The sequence below is a fragment of the Muscardinus avellanarius genome (genome assembly GCF_963383645.1).
Source record: "Muscardinus avellanarius genome assembly, chromosome: 3".
Taxonomy (NCBI): Eukaryota; Metazoa; Chordata; class Mammalia; order Rodentia; family Gliridae; genus Muscardinus; species Muscardinus avellanarius.
The window spans coordinates 51285212-51306434 of NC_137788.1; the positions used below are offsets into that span (position 1 = coordinate 51285212).

General features: G+C 39.9%; 1 protein-coding gene across 4 annotated transcripts in view; it reads left to right on the top strand.

Moving 5' to 3' along the window:
- FGGY (FGGY carbohydrate kinase domain containing) overlaps positions 1 to 21223 on the top strand; it is a gene marked incomplete at both ends in the record, with an annotated part of 387201 nt that overhangs the window by 256779 nt on the left and 109199 nt on the right. For all 4 annotated transcript variants that reach the window (XM_080692605.1, XM_080692604.1, XM_080692607.1 and 1 more), the window contains 2 exons: positions 5064 to 5125; positions 19793 to 19940. In XM_080692605.1, coding sequence (XP_080548731.1) covers positions 5064 to 5125; positions 19793 to 19940 — 210 coding nt within the window. The remainder of the gene's footprint in view (positions 1 to 5063; positions 5126 to 19792; positions 19941 to 21223) is intronic.

Genomic DNA, 21223 nt, shown 5'->3' on the forward strand with positions numbered 1-21223 from the left:
AAGATTTTGGCCACTTGCCTGTGTTTTCAGAGAACTATTTGCTATATGTAGATCAAAACTGATGATCCCTCTCTATGGGAGAATTGGAATGTTATGATCTAGCTATTCAGCCATTATCAGACATGGAGCCCTGGAAGATTGTTTTAAACAAATAGAATTACTTTATTCCCCAGATTGAAACCTTCCTGTATCTTCTCATTATCCTTAGAATGTAAAGTCTTTACCCTGGACTACTTGATTTGCCCACTTCCTTCCTCTTTTCAAGCCTCAGTGGACTCCCACCAAGTCCTAGGGCATATAAAGTTCTCTCCTTCTATATAACCTTTGCATCTTTTATCCTTTTACTTGGAAATTTTGGGTCCCTATTCCTTTTCATGGTTTAACTTAGGTCTCATTCTCAGAAAGCTCCTTCCTGACCACTCTTTCTAAAATCAGCGTTCTTATTATGGTAACCTGTTTATTTGTTTCAAAGCATTAGGCATTCTTTCTCATTGAATTTACTATAATTATACTTAATAGTGACTGTCTCTATCTTTCAATAAATATAATATTCAGGGGACAGAGATTAAATCTAACCAAATTATCACTTAATTCCCTGTACTTACTTGACATTTCTGGAATGATATAGGCGTTCAATTAACATTTGTGGATTCCATAAGGAACACTTCCACTCTAGACTATATTAAAATATTGACACACCGCTTTTCTTTTGTAGGCAGAACTTTGTGAGAGGAATGACTATTGACTTTTGTCTCTGCATCTTAAGTTTTCAGGATGCTTAGTAACTGTATGTCATATGCTAGTTCCCTTAATTAAATGAAATAATTAATAAACTAAAAATACACAAAGGTGCTAAATTTGAAGGTGAATGAAAATGAGGACATTAGGTATGCATTAAATCAGGATCTATCCACTTGTAACTAAAGATGTTCTATGTAATGCTAATTTTAAAGTTGTAAGAAAATAGTTTACATTGTCTTTCAAGAGTTCTTGTTACCCTTAGAGACTGTTCAGTGTTGAAATCCACAGGCCTTTCTAGAAGTATAGATGAGATTGTCTAGATTGTGCTTTCTTAGTTCATTAGCTTTTCATGAGAATTCCAGGATGGAAAGAAGGCAAAGGTTGTTATCTTCCAAATCAGAAGATATTAATAAGAGTTAAAGTAGCTCAGGTTTGAAGAATACAACATTACACATTAATGTAAATAGAAAAAAAGCAGTTGTGAAAATGGTGAATATTTCTATGTGCCTAATAATTTATTTTCCAGCAAAGCAAAGGACAACCTTAAGACTAATACATAAACCTGATTTCAGTAGGAAATAAAACCCATCATGCAAAAGATAGCTTTCTTTTAGCTAAGTGGCCATAAAACTTAAACATTTAAAATAAGTTCTAGGGTTATATTCATTATGTGTGATTCTTTTCTCTTCTTTCTTTCTCTGTTTTTGCTTGTGAAATATTTGTCGACATTGCTGGTGTCTCAGACAATGCAATTCTTTTTCACTATTTGTCATATTAATTAATTATATGTTTTAGAGAGTTAGAGAGGATCTTGCCCAAGATCATGCCCTAAACCAGGCTTGCACTCAAGTCTCAGGACTCCTTGTCCTGTACTTTATCTTCCATAGCAAGGGTCAGACACTTAAATACTTAATAGAGTCAGAGTATGGTGTAAATGAATGAACAGACTGGGCAAACGAAGCTTCTTCTGCAGAGAAGCTTCTCTTGCATCTCATAGTACTCTGTGGCCCAATTCTGTGTTTCTTTCTTTGACAGAGGGATGAGTACAGAGAATATTTTTTAAGTATAAATAAAACATTAGTGTAATGGTAGTTATAAATGGATAAAATATCATGCCCAGATGACTGTAGTTATAGGGGAAATATGGACAGCCCGGTGCTTTACTTTTTTTGGGGGGGGGAGTATTGGGGTTCCTGGAAACCCTTGTACCTCCTGGCTACACTCCCAGACCTATTTTTATACTTTTAAATTTTGGAAACAGGGTCTCTTAAGCTAGGGCAGCTGGCTTCTAACCTGGGTGATCCTGCTGTCTCCGCCTCTCAAGTACGGGGATTACAAGCGTGTCCCACCACGCCCGGCAAGTTTTACATTCTTAAGCTCTGCAAGAGAAGCCAGAATCCGGAGAGTATGTGCCTGTGCCTGTGCGTGTGCGTGTGCGTGTGCGTGTCCGTGTGTGTGTGTGTGTGTGTGTGTGTGTGTGTGTGTGTGTGTGTGTGTTGCCAGGGATTGAGCATTCTATCTCAATCTATTGGGTATTCTATCTACAAGCAACACCCCCAGTCCTATTTTATTTTTTATTTTAAAAAGGCTCCTGATAAGTTGTTGAGGCTGTCCTTCAACCTGCCATCCTCCTATCACAGACCTACACCACCATGCCCAGCCTGGCTCATTTTTAAAAACGTATATATGCTAAATAAAATACATCTGTAGGCTGGGTGCCACCCTGCACCATGCAGTCGAGATCTGTATAGCACTGCTGTTTCCCCACGTTCCAAATGTGGACGTCACCTTCATGAAGAAGGATCCAAAACCCAAGTCATCTATTGCAAGGTGACTTTTCCATCTTGATTAAACCTGAAAACCAGCTTTGCAGCAGACCTGCCTCTTCCCATCTCAAGCTTCCTTTCCTTCCTATCCTAGTGGTGTTTAGCCTTTTCCTCCTACTCTCCATCTGTCTTCTTTTAGGGCTGAAATCTGAGAAGATGGCAGAAACAAGAACATAGAGTTAGGCTAGTTCGGTCTGTATATTTCTGAGACAATCACTTGGCAAAGACAGACATTGTTGTGAATCTAGTTATCTCACTGAGAAACAAACACTGCTGGTGGAACACCACGTCCTTCTATACAATGCTAAATGCATTAGAGACTAGAACAGGAGTTCTAAGGTCAGCCCTAGGAACAGGCACTTCTAAACTGCTGAAAGGAGTGCTCAGTGATTTGACAAGTTGGCTCATTCTTTGTTAATCAGGAGAGGGCTCTACCACCAGATGAAATGGAAAGCAGAAGCTCCAGCTGACTGCTTGGGATCCTCATCGCCATGCCATTTCCACTCTTTCAGTAGTCCCTCCATCTTTGTAACCATTATTATAAACTCACAGCTACCCATATAAGGAGCACTTACCACAGCCTTCCCTGCAAAGCAAACTGCATTAACCCCAGTTTGCAGTTGTAGGAAATGAGGCTCTGAGAAGTTAGATATTCCCCTTAGTTTAAATAGAAGACAAGTATAGACCACAGATTTGAACTCAGGTCTCTATTTAAAAAGCCTGTTTATTTTCTGTGTCTTAAGACTTTTGCCAGGTATATGCTTGTAATTCCAGGACTTGGGAGGCTGAGACAGGAGAATCACAGGTTCAAAGCCAGCCTCAGCAATTTAAGAAGGCCCTCAGAAACTTAGCAATACCCTATTTCAAAATAACAAATAAAAAGGGTTGGGGTATAGGTCAGAAATAAAATGCTCCTGTGTTCAATCCCAGTAACCCCCCAAAAGATGTAAGCTTCCTTATTATTCAGATATGGTGAGGCTAACCTAGAAAGAGACAATGGTCATTGAAAGCTAGTTTGTTATTCTTAGTTCCCTGGAAGAAAGGGCACCCCGCACCTAGTGAGGCTACCAAGGAGGCACTGAGGCACTGGGGTCAGTCAAAGGCAGAGGGAGGGAGGACAGTCATGTGACCGTATGTTCTAGTGTTCATGGGAAAGAATAGGTGAGGTACAGGAAGCAGGCTCGACTTGTATTGCTCCTGACCTTGCATCATTTTAGTAGGCTCTGGAGGTGAAGGTGCTGTCGGTGGGTGTTGGTGTCCAGCCCTGGTGTGATTATCACTCATTAATCTTGTTTTATTTTCTTCAAAATGTGTCTTGTTCATTGGGTGTGGTAATACATACCCGTGGTTCCAGTGAGGCTAAGACAGGAGGATGGCAGGTTAGAGACCAGCTGCTTTTGGCATTGCCATAAACACACTTTACTTCTTAGCAATCCTGTTTTACAAGGAGGCCAACAGGTAAAGGAGGGGACTGAAGTTCAAACCGTGACTTGCTCAAAGTCACATGGTGAGAACCAGAGTCATAGCCTAACTCCTGTGGCTCCAGGAAAAACTTTCCTCCTCTTTACCTAGCCTTGCTTCTTAAGAAGTTTGCTCAGAGAGCTCATCTCCATGAAGCCAAACAGCCTGTCTGTCCATAGTTTGAATGAAAATAAGTCCCTCTGAATGGTTGTTTTAGAGTCCTAGAGACTCAAGTAAACATTGAGAAATACACAGATTAGGTTAAGGAACTCCAGTGCAGTGCTGGCTGTGTCTAAGCAAGCAGAGTAAAGCCTGGGGGAACATTTCTGTTCCCACTGCATATGACATGCCATTTTGTTTAGAACCACCAAGGGGATTAGGAATTAAACCCTAGACAAGGGATTTAGATGAGAAGGTGGTATCTGCTGAGCTCAGACATTTCTGTCCTTGGACGCTGCCCTGATTTCCCCTGTGACAACTTTTCAGTTCAGGGTGTTTTTCTTGACAAATCTGGGGCATCTTGTTTTGTTTTTTCTGAACTAGAACTCCCCCATTACACTCTCTACCTCTTCCCCTCCATCAAAGCTCCTCTACAAGTGAGCCTTAGTGAGTAAGTAACCCAAGACTCCACATTGCCCTGAGATGACAGCCTGAATTAGGAGGGGGGATGATGGGATTCAGAGACAGCACTTTTAACAGCCAGACCCCCCACCACTGAACTGGAGTTACCTTCCTTCCTCATTCCTTGTGCTTGGGCCCCATGCTCCCTGCTGCTACCATTTCTGCCTTGGGAGTATCATTTCCTGCTCCTCTTCTCTCTGAATTCCTTTGTTTTATACATCTAACCTGTTGTCACTAGGTTAAGCAAAGCTAGATTTCTGAAAGAGGTGAGACACTTTTATTGAACTAGCATTTTAATGTTTCTAGATTCTCTATGGACAAAGAGTTGGAAGAAACAGACTTTTTATATGTTCTTTGTAACTTAAACATGGCTTAGAGAAGCTATAAAATTAACCTGTCCCTCTTGTCTTTTAGATAGACCACATGGTGCAGGGCCATGCTGCCTTTCCTGAACTACAAGCCAAGGCCACAGCCAGGTAATTAAAATTTCTCTCTCTCTCTCTCTCTCTCTCTCTCTCTCTCTCTCTCTCTCTCTCTCTCTCTCTCCTACTTTCCTTGTGTGGCTCCATGAACAACATTCACTTTGGACAATTGCATGATGCTCAGATCATAGGACAATGAAAATGCCTGACAGAATTGGTTGTAAGATAATTATCTGGATGTTCCAGAAAGTCATGTATTAATTTTTAGAATAATCTAAGAGAACTCTGAAAACCTAAAGATCCTCCAAGAATATGCCAAGAGGCTCTGGATGAGAAACTGATGAAGAGGAAGGTACCTGATTTTGGAGTTGAAACTTCTTGGGTTCACATCCAAGCCCTGTTCCTTACTAGCAGTCTGACCTTGTACAGGTTATTCAAACTGCTTAAGATGTCTCTCCTTCTGTAAAACTGAGACTAGTAACTGACATGGAGTGGTTTCTGCCACATATTGAGTAAAACTGAATGCAAAGGAATGATTACAACATAGTCTTTCAGAAAGGAGATATAAGAAAATATATGTATTTATTCATCTATGCAAAAGAAAAACAGAAATATTAAATCAGAAACTAAAGGGATTAATAACCTTAGAGAATAGGTAGAAATGAAGAACACTTTTCTGAATATGCTTTTCATGTACCCTTAACTTTTATCTTTGTGTGTGTGTGTGTGTGTGTGTGTGTGTGTGTGTGGTACTGGTGTTGCTGGAAGCCCTTCTACCTCCGGGCTACACTCCCAGACCTATTTTATATTTTTTATTTGGAAACAGGATCTCTTAAGCTAACCTGGCTGGCTTCGAACCTGTGCGATCCTCCTGTCTCCGCCTCCCAAGCATGGGGATTACAAGCGTGCGCCACCACAACTAGCACGTTACTCTAACTTTTAAAAACATGAGGATGCTTCTTGTAAAATTAACAATAGATAAATAGATAGATAGAAAGATAGATAGATAGATAGATAGATAGATAGATAGATAGTCTAACCAAAATATGTGTCTATGAGATGGACAAAAATAAATATGAATAATATCAAATGAATCTACTGTATTACAAATGAAAAACCACACTATAGGAGGTTGAGGAAAGAAAAGAACTAACTCAAGTGACCTTGGGAAAGAATATTCTGATAGTATGCTGAATAGTTAAAAATAGAAATCCATATACATTATCAAATTTTCTATTCACAGATGCATGGGTAAGCCATTCTGAAAACCCTTTATGCATATACAGTAATTGAACAAATAAATGAATATATGGTAGATCATGAGAGCCAGATTTCTGACAAATAGTGAAAGGGAAGGTTAGAATGATGTGTATGGTACTAGATGGAAACCAACAGTATCAGTATCAACTTGTAGTGTGTGTGTGCACATGCATGTGGGTGTGGGTGTGTGTGTGTGTGTGTGTGTGTGTGTGTGTGTGTGTGTAAATAGAGATAAATGTAGCTGTATATATGCATGTATGGGTAGACATGCAGCTAATTCCTAAATCTCTGTTGAGAAGCAATGGCACTATAGTGCCTGTGTGCACCTGTACCCAGTCTTGATTGCTAAATACCATTGTCCTGCTTCTGCAACAAAAGTAACCAGGACTCCTGAGAAAGTTGATGCCTGGGCTATAGCAGGGACTGGGGAAATACATGAATACTTTATGATATCATAAAGTAAAGAATTTCTCAAAACAGAATTGTCAAAGTACACAGGAACCAGCTTTTAGAATCTCTAAATGGCCTATTTGGGGACAATTTTATTAACAAAATAAACAATGAAAGAATCAAATAACTCCACAAGTCCAAGCTGATACAAGTAAATCACGGAAGAAATACATAAGTGAGGAAGGACAGATCTCTCTGACAATGGTGAATTGTCAATTGACAATGGAGGACAGTGAATTGACAACTGATAAATGTAGAAAAATAGCGGAATTATAAAAAAAGATAGTCAAAACACTATACTAGTACATGCTTAACCATGCGTATAGTAGCACAGTTCACAATAGCCAAATTATGGAACCAAACTTGTTGTCCGTCAACAGATGAATGGATAATTAAAGTATGGCATATATGCACAATGGAATTTTATCCAGACACAAAAAGAACAAAATTATGTAATTTGCAGGGAAATTGATTAAAGAATGTAATGCTAATTGAGATCAGCCAGTTTCAGAGTCAAGAAGTTTATATGCTTTTATAAGCTTTTACTTATAGGTGGAAGCTAGAGAGAAAATAGAAAACATAAGAGACTTCAGATGAGCAAGGAGAGAAATGGTTAGACTAATGAAACAGGATGGGGGATGGGCAAAGGAAAGATCAAAGAATGGAGAGTGTATTGTTATATTATATAACAATATATGAAGTTATTGCTACTTATCTCACTACCATGCATAGGGAGGGAGGAGTGGGGAGCAGGGTGGGATGGGAAAGAAAATACACCAACTATTGTGTATATGTGTATTGTGACTCTTACTATGATATATAATTACAATGCACTCAAAAAGTTAAAAAAATAGAAAATTCTTATGATGCAAATATTGCAGTAATAATTGTATCAGGCAAGAATCATAAATGGCTACAACAACTGAGTAAAATTATGATACAGAGCAGAGCATGGTGTTGCACACCTATAATCCTAGTGCTTGGGAGGCTGAGACAGGAGGATCACAGGTTTAAGGCCAACCTCAGCAACTAAGCAAGGCCCTTAGCAAAATAGTAAGACCCTATTTCAAATTAAAGATAAAATAGGGCTGAAGATGTAGCTCAGAGGTAGAATTCCCCTGGGTTCAGTGTCCAGTAACAGACACACACACACACACACACACACACACACACACACACACACACAGTATGATGTGGGAAGCAGTATATTTGCATAGTCTCAAGGATCTTACTAAAAATAGTCTCTTCACAGTGGAGAAATCTTGCAGCCAACACATTCCCCATATGATAAAGTAGACAGTACCAACAGTGAGATAGATATGCTGATGTCATGAATCTGCTTGTATGGTACAGGTTGTATGCAGCAATGAGATATGCTGATATTATGAACCTACTTGCATGATGTATGTTCATGTGATGTTCTTGCCTAATATATGTACCCTCAACCCCACAATGAAGGATCATGTACAAAATTGTTACTCAATATCCCTCAAAAGAAGATTATGAAACTTAAATGCTGAAGAACTACCCTAGCTTGGAGGTGACTAAAAAGATGATTTTGATCAAGACCTAAAAACAATGTATGATCATGATTAGATTCTGGACCAGAAAAAGGACATTTGTTAAGGGAACTGTTGAAATTCACATATCAGTAACTTAGTTAATAGTATTATTTATGTTAATTTTTAGATGAATAAAAGGGAACTGTCATCTACTACTTTTGCAACTTTGGGGTAAATATAAAATTATTATGATACAAAATTATGAAATAATAAAGGAATGTCATGATAATTAGACTTAATTATTATAATTTATTAGAAAAATAGATATTTTATAATTGTAACAGAAAGCTCACATAGGCAGTACATGGCCAGAGGGTGAGAGTCTGGGGTGGCAGGTGACACCAGACTCTAGAACCAAATAGCCTGTGTCTCAGTTGTACCCCTTACTCTCTGTGTGGCTCAGGACAATTAACTTAACCTCTCTGTAACTTAGTACCTTACTGTAGAGGGAAATTATAATAAACACCTTATATGTTTATTCAGAAAAGTAAACGAATTAGAATACTGGCTGTCATGTAATGATAAAGTGTCAAACCGGAATCATGTTCAGTAACAGCAGTGGTCATAGAAATTATTGTTGGGGTTGCTGTAGTGACTTGAGTTAGAGATTTCTACTCCACTCAGTGTCTTGCATTCTAATATGGGAGCTACACCTGCAGAGCATGCTGTGCTAGAGTACAGGCAGTGTGCTCTCAAGATATAGAAAAAGAAATGCTGACCTGACAGATTGTTTAAGAGAAGCTCCATAAGCTTTCTTCTCCAAGAGTCTCTGGTTTCGATGTCATGACTACGGAGAAGGCTTACTCCATGCACCCTTATCAGCTGACACTTGAATTGATTTAAAAATGACATAACCCAGCACAGGGATTTCTAACCTCTCATCATCAGTGAGCCCCTTAAAACTGTGCTCCAATTCCTGTTATTACATACTTGTGCATGGCTTTTTATGAAGGGAAGCATCACTTTCCTCACATTCTTGAAGTAAACCAGTATTTACAAATCACTAGCCCAAAGAAAAGAGCACTAGATTTGGAGTTTGAAGATCTGGATTTAAGTCCAAGCACCAATGTGTATCACTTTGGCATAGTATTGGAGGACAAATACAAGACATCTCTGAGAATTTATTTTGAATTTAGTGAGGTAATGTATTTGACAAGTCTTTGTAGACAGAATTATGATAATGATGATGACAATGATGATGTCATTTACTTCTGTTACTGCTACTAATGGTAATAAAAGACTAGGAAGGGTGAGAGTGGTGGTCTTAGTGCTAAGCAGCAGATGTCAGTCATTCATTATCCCTCTACCATTGTATGCAAAGAGCAAAGGAAACGCAAAAACACTGGACTGGGAATTGAGATCTTGGTATTTATACCATGGATATCTCAATGATTCAGTCTCTACATTCATGAAATCATGACGACACTGCCCTGCTTAACTCATTTTGCATTTGAGTTAACTCAGTGACGATGACACTGCTCTGCTTAACTCGTTTACTAGGATGATAGCAGATCTTGGGAATGTCAATATGAGAAAATTTAAATGCTCAACACAAGTGTAAGAGATAGTTATATTTTGCAATGAAACACAACTTTCTTCTACAGATGAATCTCATTTGAGTAGTTTGTATTAAAAATAGAGAAGAAAGAACAATTTATGGATCAGCATGCAAACTCGGAGTTAACCGCAGCATATGGTAGTCCAGAAGCAGTGATTCACAGAATTCAGCCTTGGAGTCAGGATTGGATTTAAATCCTAACTCTTCACAGCTACTTCCCTGTGTTTCTCTTCTCTTTAAGGCTAAGTTCCCAAAAGCATTGCCTATAGTCTTGTTCTCTAGTTTCTCACTCCCTACTCCTTCTTTGCCTACTCTAGCTTGAGTTGTGTCACCAGCAGATCCCTGAAACATTTGATGTGAAGGCCTGTGCTTTCTCAAATCCGCAGGACGTTTTACAGACCCCCTTGTTGAATGCCCAGCAGCCTGAGGCACCAATAATTATACCTTTCTCCTTTTAACTTTCTCTTTTTTTTTTTTTTAGATTATCACCCTTTCCCAGTTCTCTTCTTGTGCCTGTAACTCCTCCTATTCAAGCTCACAGTCCTTTTTTGTCTGTCAGCATCAAAGTTCACCACAGCTGTTCTTGGACCTCTTTCCGTCACTGCATCTCTTACAGGGTGATCCCAACTGTGTTTTTTACTTTGTTTTTCCAATATTTTGTAGCTCTCAAATTTTATCTTCAGCTTGGATATTTATTCATTAACTATTAGATCTCTTCTACCTCCCTTCTTCTGTAAAGGAAAGTATATCTGTATCACATGAGATCTATTAATATAGTGCTCTAGCCCAAAAGACCCATTATGCTACAGGTCTTAGAATTAAATAGGCATAACTGTTGTTAACATGAAGTTGGCTCTTTGAAAGAGGGAACAAACCCCTTGGAATTAGGAACCCATGACGCTTTGCTATGAGTTGGGGCATTCTAAACACATCAATGCAGATTGTCTCTATCTCTGTGTTTAGATCAGCAAATCCTGTTTGAAACTGTGGAAACAAATGTTGATAAATAGTTCGAGCACTTTATCCTTATGATTTACCATAATCCTTTTAGGCCCCATCTCCGAATAGAAATGTTTTATGAACTTATAAATTAAGTAAACAATAACTAGATGTGCCCATACATGTAAATTGCAACCAGCATCTCTTTACATGGGGCCAAATATTTAGATAATTCACTCCTTGGCCAGAGATTATTTTACATTGCTTGTATCTTCAGCTCTTTTCTCTTTACATTATTTTTCTTATAGATCCCTTACTAACAATGTCTCAGAATGAAGTTCTGGTGACATCAGGAGATTTTTGAGGAAATGTTGTTGACATAATCTTTAATAACTATGTTCAAGGTTGGCAGCAAAGCCAACGTTAAAATCTAGATCCTCAGCTGGGTGTGATGGTGCCTGTCTGTAATCCCAGTATTTGGGAGACTGAGACAGGAGAATTGTAGGTCTGAGGCCAGCCTCAGAAACTTAGCAAGGTCCCTCAGCAACTTAATGAGACTCTGTTTCAAAGTAAAAGATAAAATAGCCGGGTGTGGTGGTGCACGATTGTAATCCCTGCGCCTACGAGGCTGAGACAGGAGGATCGCGCAGGTTCGAAGCCAGCCTCTGCTGGCTTAGGAGACCCTGTTTCCAAATAAAAAATATAAAATAGGTCTGGGAGTGTAGCCCAGAGGTAGAAGGCCCCTTGGTTCCATCCCAGTACCACCAGTGAAATAATATAAAAGATAAAAATAGGGACAGGGGTAAAGTTTGGAGGTAGAATGTTTCTATGATCAGCCTCCAGTATCCCCTCCCTCCAAAAAGTCCAAATCCTTTGACTGTCTCATCTGATGGCTGTCTTATGAGCATTTATGATACAAGAGTCAACAAAGCAAAGGAAATCTTTGCTTTGATAGAAAGCATACATAAGAAAGCATATGTAGGAAGCATTGTGTAACTATATATACATAAACACACACTTATAGCCGAAGATTGATAAATGCTTCAAAGAATAAATGGAGATAAATAAGGAGTAGCATACAGGGGCAGGGGTGAGGATAAGAGGGAGCTACTTCAGGTGGGGAAGCTGTTCTTGCTGATATTACACTTGAGCAGTAAGTTTGAGTGAAAGGAAGGAACAAGACATGATTCTATGGGAGGCCCTTCCTAATGGAAGGAACAGCAAGTCCCAAGGGCCTGCGCTAAAGGCCAGCTTGGCTGCCTCAGGGAACACTGTAAAGGCCACTGGCTGGACCAAAGTGGGAGGGTGGGGAGATGAGATGAGGGCAGAAAAGTAACCAGGGCCACATCATATAGGCATTGTAGATAACTCAAAGGACCCTAGATTTAATTCAAGGTTTCAGTTTGTTGTGTTTTGTTTTTGGTTTTGATGCAGGAGATTGAACCCAAGGCCTGATGCATGCTAAGCATGCAGCAATCTGAATTACAATCTGAACTGTACCTCTAGCAAGGCTTCTGTTTTGGAGCAGGGAAGAGAGATACGGTGAGATTTACCTTTGAAAGAGATTGCTTTGGCTGCTCTGTGAAGAATAAACTAGAACATTGGTGAGGAGGTAGGGTCAGAATGGAAGCAGGAAAAATAAGGCCCAGGGGCATCCCTCAGGAAGCTCAGTGCATGGGAGAAAATTACTATGAAAAGAAAAGCAAGTCCGTTCTGTTTTCTTTTAAAGAGCTCACTGCAACCAGTCATCAGCTCATCCTAAGTCCATTGGTCCTTTAGAATTGTCTATTTACTGACTTACACTATTTTTCATCCTATCTTCCCATTATCCATTGAAGACAACTTATTTTTTTCCTTTTATTTTATTTTTTATTTTTGGGTACTGGGGTTTGGAAGATTGAACCCAGGAGCATCCAACCTCTGAACTACACCCCAGCTCTTTTTATTTTTTGTTTTGAAGCAGGGACTCACTGAGTTGCTGAGGGTCTCACTTAAATTGCTGAGGCTATCCTCAGACCTGTGATCCTCCCGCTTCAGCCTTCCAAGTGTTGTGATTACAGGCTTACGTCCCCACATCTGGCTTATAACTCATTTTTCTTGGTCTGATTTATTGCTCAGACCTCTGTTGCTTCGGTGACTTCCACAATCCCAGTGAGGGCCAGTTTCTTAAAATTCACTGGTCTATTCTCTGTATGCCAAATCTCAGATATAGTTAACCTTCCCATTAAAGTTTACACAAATCTTCCCTGAGCAAGGAAAGGAAAAAAGAAAGGACAAGAGCATTTATTAAGAATCTGCCGCTTTGCACAGTGGCAGTATCATAGCCGATGAGGTTTATCCAAGGAACACTATTGCTAATTGAAAACTTTTCCCAGTACCCTGCTGTGATGACTTTCAATATCATTGTTTTTGTTTTTGTTGTTGATGGTGGTTTTTTTTTTTTTTTCAATACTGGGGTTGGAACCCAGGGCCATTCTATCTCTGAGGTACACCCTTTGAAACAGGGTCTCACTGAGTTGCAGAGGGCCTCACTATGTAGTAGCTGAGGCTGCTCAAACTGCAATCCTCCTGTCTCAGCCTCCCAAATGCTGGGATCCAGACCCCGCCTTGCCTCCAACTGCATCTTGCACAGGAGAATCTATGGCTGAATATCAACTCCTCAGCCTTCTCTTCAAGCCTTTAACGGTGCCATACCCCTGGTCTGGAAGGCTCTTTCCTTCTCAACTTAATAATTATCTCCCTTTTTACCTTTCAGATGTTAATTATCCCTTAATTGGCCAGTGCTTATGTGAACACCTTAGCTAAAGTGTTCTCTGGTACTTTATTATTGTACTCTGTTAGTTTCTTACCACATATGGTCATTGTAAACTTATTTATGGATTACTTAACTACCTATGGCTCCCCAGCACTTTCTGTGACATGAAGGCAGTCTATCACCAGTATATTTTCAGGGGCTAGCAGCAAACTTGGCACACACTGTACAACTCTATAGTATTACGAAATGGTACTTTCTGTATCTCATTTAATTCTAGCTGAGGGAATGAGGATTACTGAATAACAAGGTATCCCATGGTATCCCAGTAACTGAGCTCCTTCTGGGAGGAGCTGTATCTTATTCACCTGGATATGGATCTGACATGAATAATAGAATCAGAACTTCTGAATCATTTTTATGATTTATGAAAATTAGCATACTCTTAAAAAGCTATCAAAAAGATCACTATATTCAGGGGTTATAGTCTGATGTTCATGTCCACACAAAACTTTAATGTTGAAATCCTAACCCTTAAAGTGATAGTATTATCTGGCCTTTTGTCAGCAGGGTCTTCTGTGGGGTTAGTGCCCTTGTTAAAAAAAAAAAAAAAAAAAAAAAAAAAAAAAAAAAAGATGCCCAGCACAATTGGTTTTCCCCTTTGCTATGCAAGGATACTGTGAAAAGGTGTCATTCTATGAACCAGGAAGTGGCACCTCACAGACACTGAATGCGTGGCGCCTTTGTCTAGGACTTCCCAGACTCTAGAACTGTGAGAAGTAAATGTCTGTCTTTATAAACTACCTAATCTATGCTATTATTTTGTTACAGCAGCTCAAATGGACTAAGACATGAAGTTGCCTTATGACTAAAGTGCTTATATAGCACAGGCACCTCTGTATCTCCCTGAAGCACCAGGCTGCCAAAGGGGGATCTCAGGAGCCACATGGACAACACAGGAATGGTTAACCACAAGAGTGGTTAACCATTCTAAACAGAGAAATAAAATGTTCAGTTAACTGCAGAAAGTCTCCGTATTTCCAAACCAGAAGCAGAAATGTTACTGCCTGACCCCTAGCACAGGTGATGAGAGCAAGTGACAATCCACTGCTGAGTGTGCAAGGACCCAGGATGAGTCCTCCTCTCCTCATGAGGCCAGTTGCAGAGGGAAGGGCAGAGCTGAGAAGGCTGTGCTCAGCTCAGGTAGCTTTAGTGTTTCGGTTGTGGAAGCTGTTCGGGGACCCTGTTGGGCTCCCGAATCTGTTCCAGTGAGAGAGAATTAACTGCAGGTTCTTGTTCTGAGCTAGGTATAGAAAACACTAGCCCAAACTCTGTAAGCTTAAGCAATTTTTATCATTAAAAAGACGGAAAGATAGAACATAGCTTAGCACTATGCCATAAAGGGTGACATAGTGGGATGACTTGAAAAGAAGTCACTGGAGGTTCCTGAACCCAGGACATTTTATACCAATAATTTTCTGACCAAACTAGATCTGCCCTTTCCCTGGGGCAGGTCTTTTGATGTGGGGATTCCTTCCTGTAGACCCACCCTGTGTCTGGCACAGACCCCACACCTTTTGTTACACTCCAAAATGTGTTAGTTGATTATCTATTGGGGTCTGGAATCTCTTGGAGGCTTATGGCATTCCCCAACAACCTTGAGGAAGTTCACTTCTCATAAATGTAAAAGACCCTAGGCTTTTGGGCTTCTTCTATTCTCTTACTAATTACCCTTGGTGCCTAGAAATCTGCAGCCCTTTCCTTGAAGCTTCTAGTTTCCTAATACTGACTTTTTTTTTTTTCACATACATTTGAAACCACTTCCCAATACTACTACATTTAAGAGTGTGGGTAGTGAACAGACTGGGCTCAGGAAACACCTCAGGAGAATATCAAGGATGAGTCTGAACCAGGCATGGTGGCACAGGCTTTCAATCCCAGTACTCAGCAACATAGGAAGACCTTGTTTCAAAATAAAAAGAAAAATTTAATCTGGACTGATAAATAAGGTAAACAAGGCAAGGAAAGAGATTCTAGGGGAGGGGAAGCAAATAGGCAAACATTCAGAGGTTGAGACTGCACATGAGGAGCTTGGAAAGTGATTTAATGTGGTTGGAACACTGAGTGTGCAGGGACACAGTGTGGGAGGAGTGGAGGATGTGTTTGAAAGGCAGGGAGAGCTAAGCCAATGAACAGCATCTTGTGCTAGGAAGGAAATTTGTCCTTTGTCCTGAAACAATGGGGAGGAGCCCCTACCGGGTTTTATGTAGGGGAGGGGATGCTATTCACAGTTGCACTGTAGAAACATCACTTAGAAAGGAGTGTAGAAAGCCTATTTGTAAGGGGAAAGATTTCAAATGAGGAAATAAATCTGGAGGCCAGGCTCTAATCTAGGCATTTGTAGTTGGCCTGAGTAAAGCAGCAGCCATTAAGGTGGAGTAAAGTTTGCTGGTTACAGGGATATTTAGAACAAGGAACCAAGTCCTGATGAAAGATTAAACTGGAAAGCTGAGAGAGAAAACTAAATCAGAAATGATGCTCCCTCTTATTCCGCCCTCACCAAGAGGTTGTTTGGGCAACTGCTTACATGGTATTGCCTTTGGTAAAACCAAGGAGCACAGAAGGAAGATCACAGGCATTAGAAAAGAAGAGGTATGCCATACCAAATACTTTTGGTTGAGTTACCTTTGGATGGCTAAGAAGAGTCATTCAGTGGGTGGTCAGATACTTGACCTGAATTCTATGATAGATACATAGGTAGGGTTAAAGACATATATTTTGAAATCCTCAGCACTAGATGGTAATGGGCTATGAAAGAGGAATAGGACCATACAAGTACACATAAAGAGTAAGAAAAGGCAAAAGACAGGTCTCTGGAAGACCTTAAATATTTAAGGGAAAAGCAGAGGGAGAATCCAGCTGGAGAGGAGGTAGAAAAATCAAGAGAGCAGTGTTCTGGGAATAGAAGGGAGAGAGCAAATGAGAAACTAGAGGTCACGTGGTGTAAAATGCAGAAAACATTCTGTTGGTGTTACAGTGGTACGAGCTTCCATGAGGATGGCAGAGTGCAGGATGCATTGTGCTAGGGAGTAAGGAATGGAGACAGACAATGTGAAGTTTCTTTTTTAAGACTTTCTTTTACTTCTAGAAAGGGCATGCTATTTGTTGTCCCACCATTCAGATTCAGGGTTTGAGAATATGGTCACCATTTTTCTGGAGAGCTTATGAATCCAAAGAACTAAATGATTTATGGAGAGGGAAAGCAGAAGAGAGATTCCAGGGATGCTGCCTGCATTTAGGGTCTTAAGCGATATAGTAAAAAAAATAAAAATAAAAAAAATAAAAACTCCCCTATTTCTTTAGGTTTTTGTTTTTGTTTCTTGGTCTTTGTTTGGTTTGAATTATTTGTTTTTTAAGCTAACTACAAGTTTTCTATGATGGCAAAGAGGGAATTCTTTGTTAATCAAATCATTTAACAGTGTCCAAGGCTCTGTATTTGTTTGTTTTTGTGCTTCTAACGCTCAAATCCAGGGCTCTGTGTTTAGTTTTCCCAACAGCCTTTCAGACAGTATTCACCCCAAATGAAAAGAGTAAACTAAACTCCAAGAGGTTTAGTGTGCCTGCTCACCCAGCTGGTACATGGCTAAGTCACTTTGTGATTGCTCAAACTATATTTTCTTCGTCATACCCATTGGGACATGTGCAGAAAGGGCTTCTCCTCCTGAGAGAGGATATGTGAGCCTGGAATTTAACAGAGGGAAGGAGAATGATTCAGTTGGAATCACAGTGACTATGTGATTCCCTACTTGGAAGAGGGCAGATTGACATTTGAAAAGGAATTGATAAAGCATACAAAATGAAACAAAGTCAGACCCCAAAGAAGCATCTTGCTAGGTTAAAATTATCTGAATAATGATGTGCATTAGTATTTTAATGTCTTCCAAGTGCATTTCATTTTGAGTGATATACTCAGATAGCACACATGGTAAGTTATAATTGAAAAAACATGCAGAGGAATAGCTGAATCCAGAGAATAAACACACAGCTGCAAGGAGGTTAGGAGTCAAAGGGGTAAGCATGTGCCCCATCCCCCAGGGATCTCATTAGTGCGTGAGTGTCCATATATGTAGAGGCTAAATGAATCTCACTGTTTACAAAGATCCACAGTAAATGAGACAATGACGAATCAATAGTAATTAGGACTATAGGTTCTTATTGACCCAGATGTCTGAAACCAAATGCCCTGCTCTGAGATTCCTTGAGAGGCAGAATGAAAAGATTTATAGACATGAGCTTCTTAAAAAAAGAAAAAAAAACTTTACTCTAAAAGCAGTAATGCTATTCTGAAGTGGAAAGTGGCTAGACTTAGTGCAGACTCTTGGCTCTCTGGCTAGAAAGGGTATTCTAGAGACTTCTGTTGTGAATGTGGATCCTTGCCGGGGCAGAAGCAGTAAGAGCTGGCAAGTAGAAAACCAGGATGTGATTACATTCTGCCTGTCTACTATGAAGGCATCAGAGGAACATTCTAAAACAAGATTCCAGAATGGGGCTTTGGCAAATACATTCTGGCCTAAGATACAAAAAGCACTTGGCTTCAGATTCATACTGAGAAAGGTTGCATGTGGACTTGGGCTTGTCTCTTCTCCTCTCTATAGAAGATGCCGCCCTCCATGAGCCACAGTGGGAAACCTACCTTAGACTCAGGAACACAGGAATGGCAGCTGCTGCCTCATGAGGATCATGTTTGTCCCAGGAACATCTTGTTCCTAGCAGTATGATCCAGTGCAGAAGGGTTTACAGGTAGGTGTGAGGTGTGACAGCCAGAAACAGAGACTGTCAGTACGTAGAGCTGCCTCTGCCTGCAGCCAGCACACAGCATGCATATGCATTCCCGAATCTCCTCACACTCGCTTGTGCACACACAGAGCAGTTTTACTTTCTACAACAGCTATATCATATTTCCATCTGAAATTTGTATTTAATAATTGTGTTCTGCTGATGAAGAAGGAAAAACAGAGTTTGGAAACCACTGCTGTGCTTCTGTGTTGTTGTTTCCTTACACTTCATCGAGAAAGTTTGCAAGAACTTGACAGGACGGAACTAGAAATCATTGAGACATGCTTCTAAAACATTTTTAAAATGCAAATCATAAAATGGTCTGAGGTACCTTAGAGATTAACCTCCCTTGAACATCGATTTCCTATATTATTTTCCTGCCATTATTTAAGCCATGTTTTTGACCTTTAAGATTGTAGTTCTGAGGTCACGAGCAAGATCATTGATTCAGAACTTTGGAAGACACCCTGTAGAGAGGAGAAGACCAACCAACTTAAATCTTTGTGTCATGTAGTGAGATTTAACCCAGCGAGATTGGTATTATTATGCCTATTTTAGTGAATGGGGACACTAGAGGTCCTAGAGGTTAAATCATATTACCCAGAAAGGACATATAGAACCAAGATCTGAACCTATCACTGACTTGAATCCCAAGCCCACCACTTTCTCTCACCTAAAGGTGTAAAGCATGAGGAAGGTGGTCTGACTCCTTTATTCTACACTAAGGGACTTATATAAACTAAGGGACTATGTAATGACACTTCATGAGTTACAGTTGGAAATCAGATTCCTCCCTTCTGATCCTGTGTTTATGATATTCAATCACTTTTCCTAGCAAGTTCTTATATTAAGTCCAGGAACATGTATTTGTCTCTATTTATCATCTCATCATTATTATTCCAATTACAAAGACTGATTCTAATAAATCTTTTACATATGTACCATATTGTACAGTTTATAGATTGTTATATCTTTGCATACATAGCTTTCTTTGATCTTCACAATAACCCTATGAGGTAAGTTGGACAGGGATTGTAATGTCTGATTTTACAGATGAGAAGAGGGTGTTTCTGAAGAGTTTAATTAACTTTCTTATGGTTACACACCTCCAAGAGTAAAACCATTCCTAGATCTGGTCTTCCAACTCCAATCCTTTCATTTCTCACCAGGGTATATTACCCTTTCTTAGTGAAAGTCCAGGGTGATTTGAAAGTGTGGCAGGGTAGTTTCTTTGTTGAATGTTAAAAGTGGGAGCCTGCTCACTTTCCTGAGCTGATATGGAAGTACAAATGGTTTCTTACTACAGAACAATTTGCTCCACGACCCTACCCCCCTTTTAAAAACAAAATTCATTTCTCTTCCAGATGCCAGAGTGTGTATGCATATTTGAACAGTCACCTGGATCTGATTAAGAAGGCTCAGCCTGTGGGTTTCCTCACTGTTGATTTACATGTTTGGCCAGATTTCCATGGCAACCGGTCTCCCCTCGCAGATCTGACACTAAAGGGCATGGTAAGTAACAGCCAGTCCTTGCACGAAGGTGAAGGCAGGCCAGATTGCTACAGAGTTTAGAAGAATCAAAGCAAGGAGAAAGAAGAAAAATAACAAGAGGGGCCTATATCGCACTGGCTCCTTGCAGATGCATTGCTGCTGTGAAGGCCATGGCTACTCCCTGGGATGATCTGCTGAAAGTTCTCATTGTTCCTGAGCCAACCTTGAGCACATTCAAAGTAGTATTTTCTATGTTCAGCTACCACTGTCTCTTTGTCCCACAGAGTGCCTGAAAGTTGTTCCCATGTAATTTTTGTATTTACATCGGTTTGTAAAGTCATGTTTTCCATCTCCATCTCCAGGCCACTTGATAAATTAGTGGTAAATATTACCACCATAGTCTTGCTTGCCACAACTCCGCATTGCCTTGGTTCCAAATCAGGGCTGTTCAGAGTCTGCCAATATGTTTAGGATTTCAGATTAAACCTTATTAAAAATAAGTACAAGTGATAGCTAATTTTAGAGAATAAAGTCAGCTCTTAGCTACGTTGCAGGTCACTTCCAGTGTTGGGATTGTGGACCCTCCTGGAAAACCCAGTATGAACTTGATGGGCATGCTCACAATGGCCTAAGCAGAGATATAACACCTTGGAGACCAGGTGGGATCAGTAGCTGGGAGCAATCTCGCCATGGGGAATCTCATTTAAGGATGGATGAAGCATATTAAAGCTAGGAAAGCAGAGCTAAAGTTCAGTTCATAGGGCCAGGTGAGAGGGCATGAATGCCTACAGTGCACAGTATCTTATGCCTGTAATCTCAACACTTGAGACACTAAGATGGGAGGATTTTAAGTTCGAAGCCAGCCTCAGCCACTTAGCAAGCCCTTGAGCAATTTAGTGAAACTCTATTTCAAAATACACAGTAAATTAGGGCTGAAGGTATAGCTCAGAGGTAGAAATACCTTGGATTTAATTACCAGTACCACACAAAAAAAACCAGATTTTAAAAATAAAGCCACGAATGCCAAATTTAGGAAGCCAGTAAGTTTAGAAGTAGAGTATAAGGAAAGTTAATATGGAAAGTCAGAATGAAGGCTTTAGCAACATAATCCATATGAACAAGGGGAATTAGATGATGTATCAGGCCTCTGGCTTCAAGAACTTCAAGACCCAACATACTATGGGCTTATGGTTAGTTTTATTTATTGAGATTGTTTTAAATATTTTATATGCCAAAAGGAAGATCTGAGTTTTATTTTTATTACTTACTTGACATAATCAACTTCTGTGAATAAGAGGAAGCCA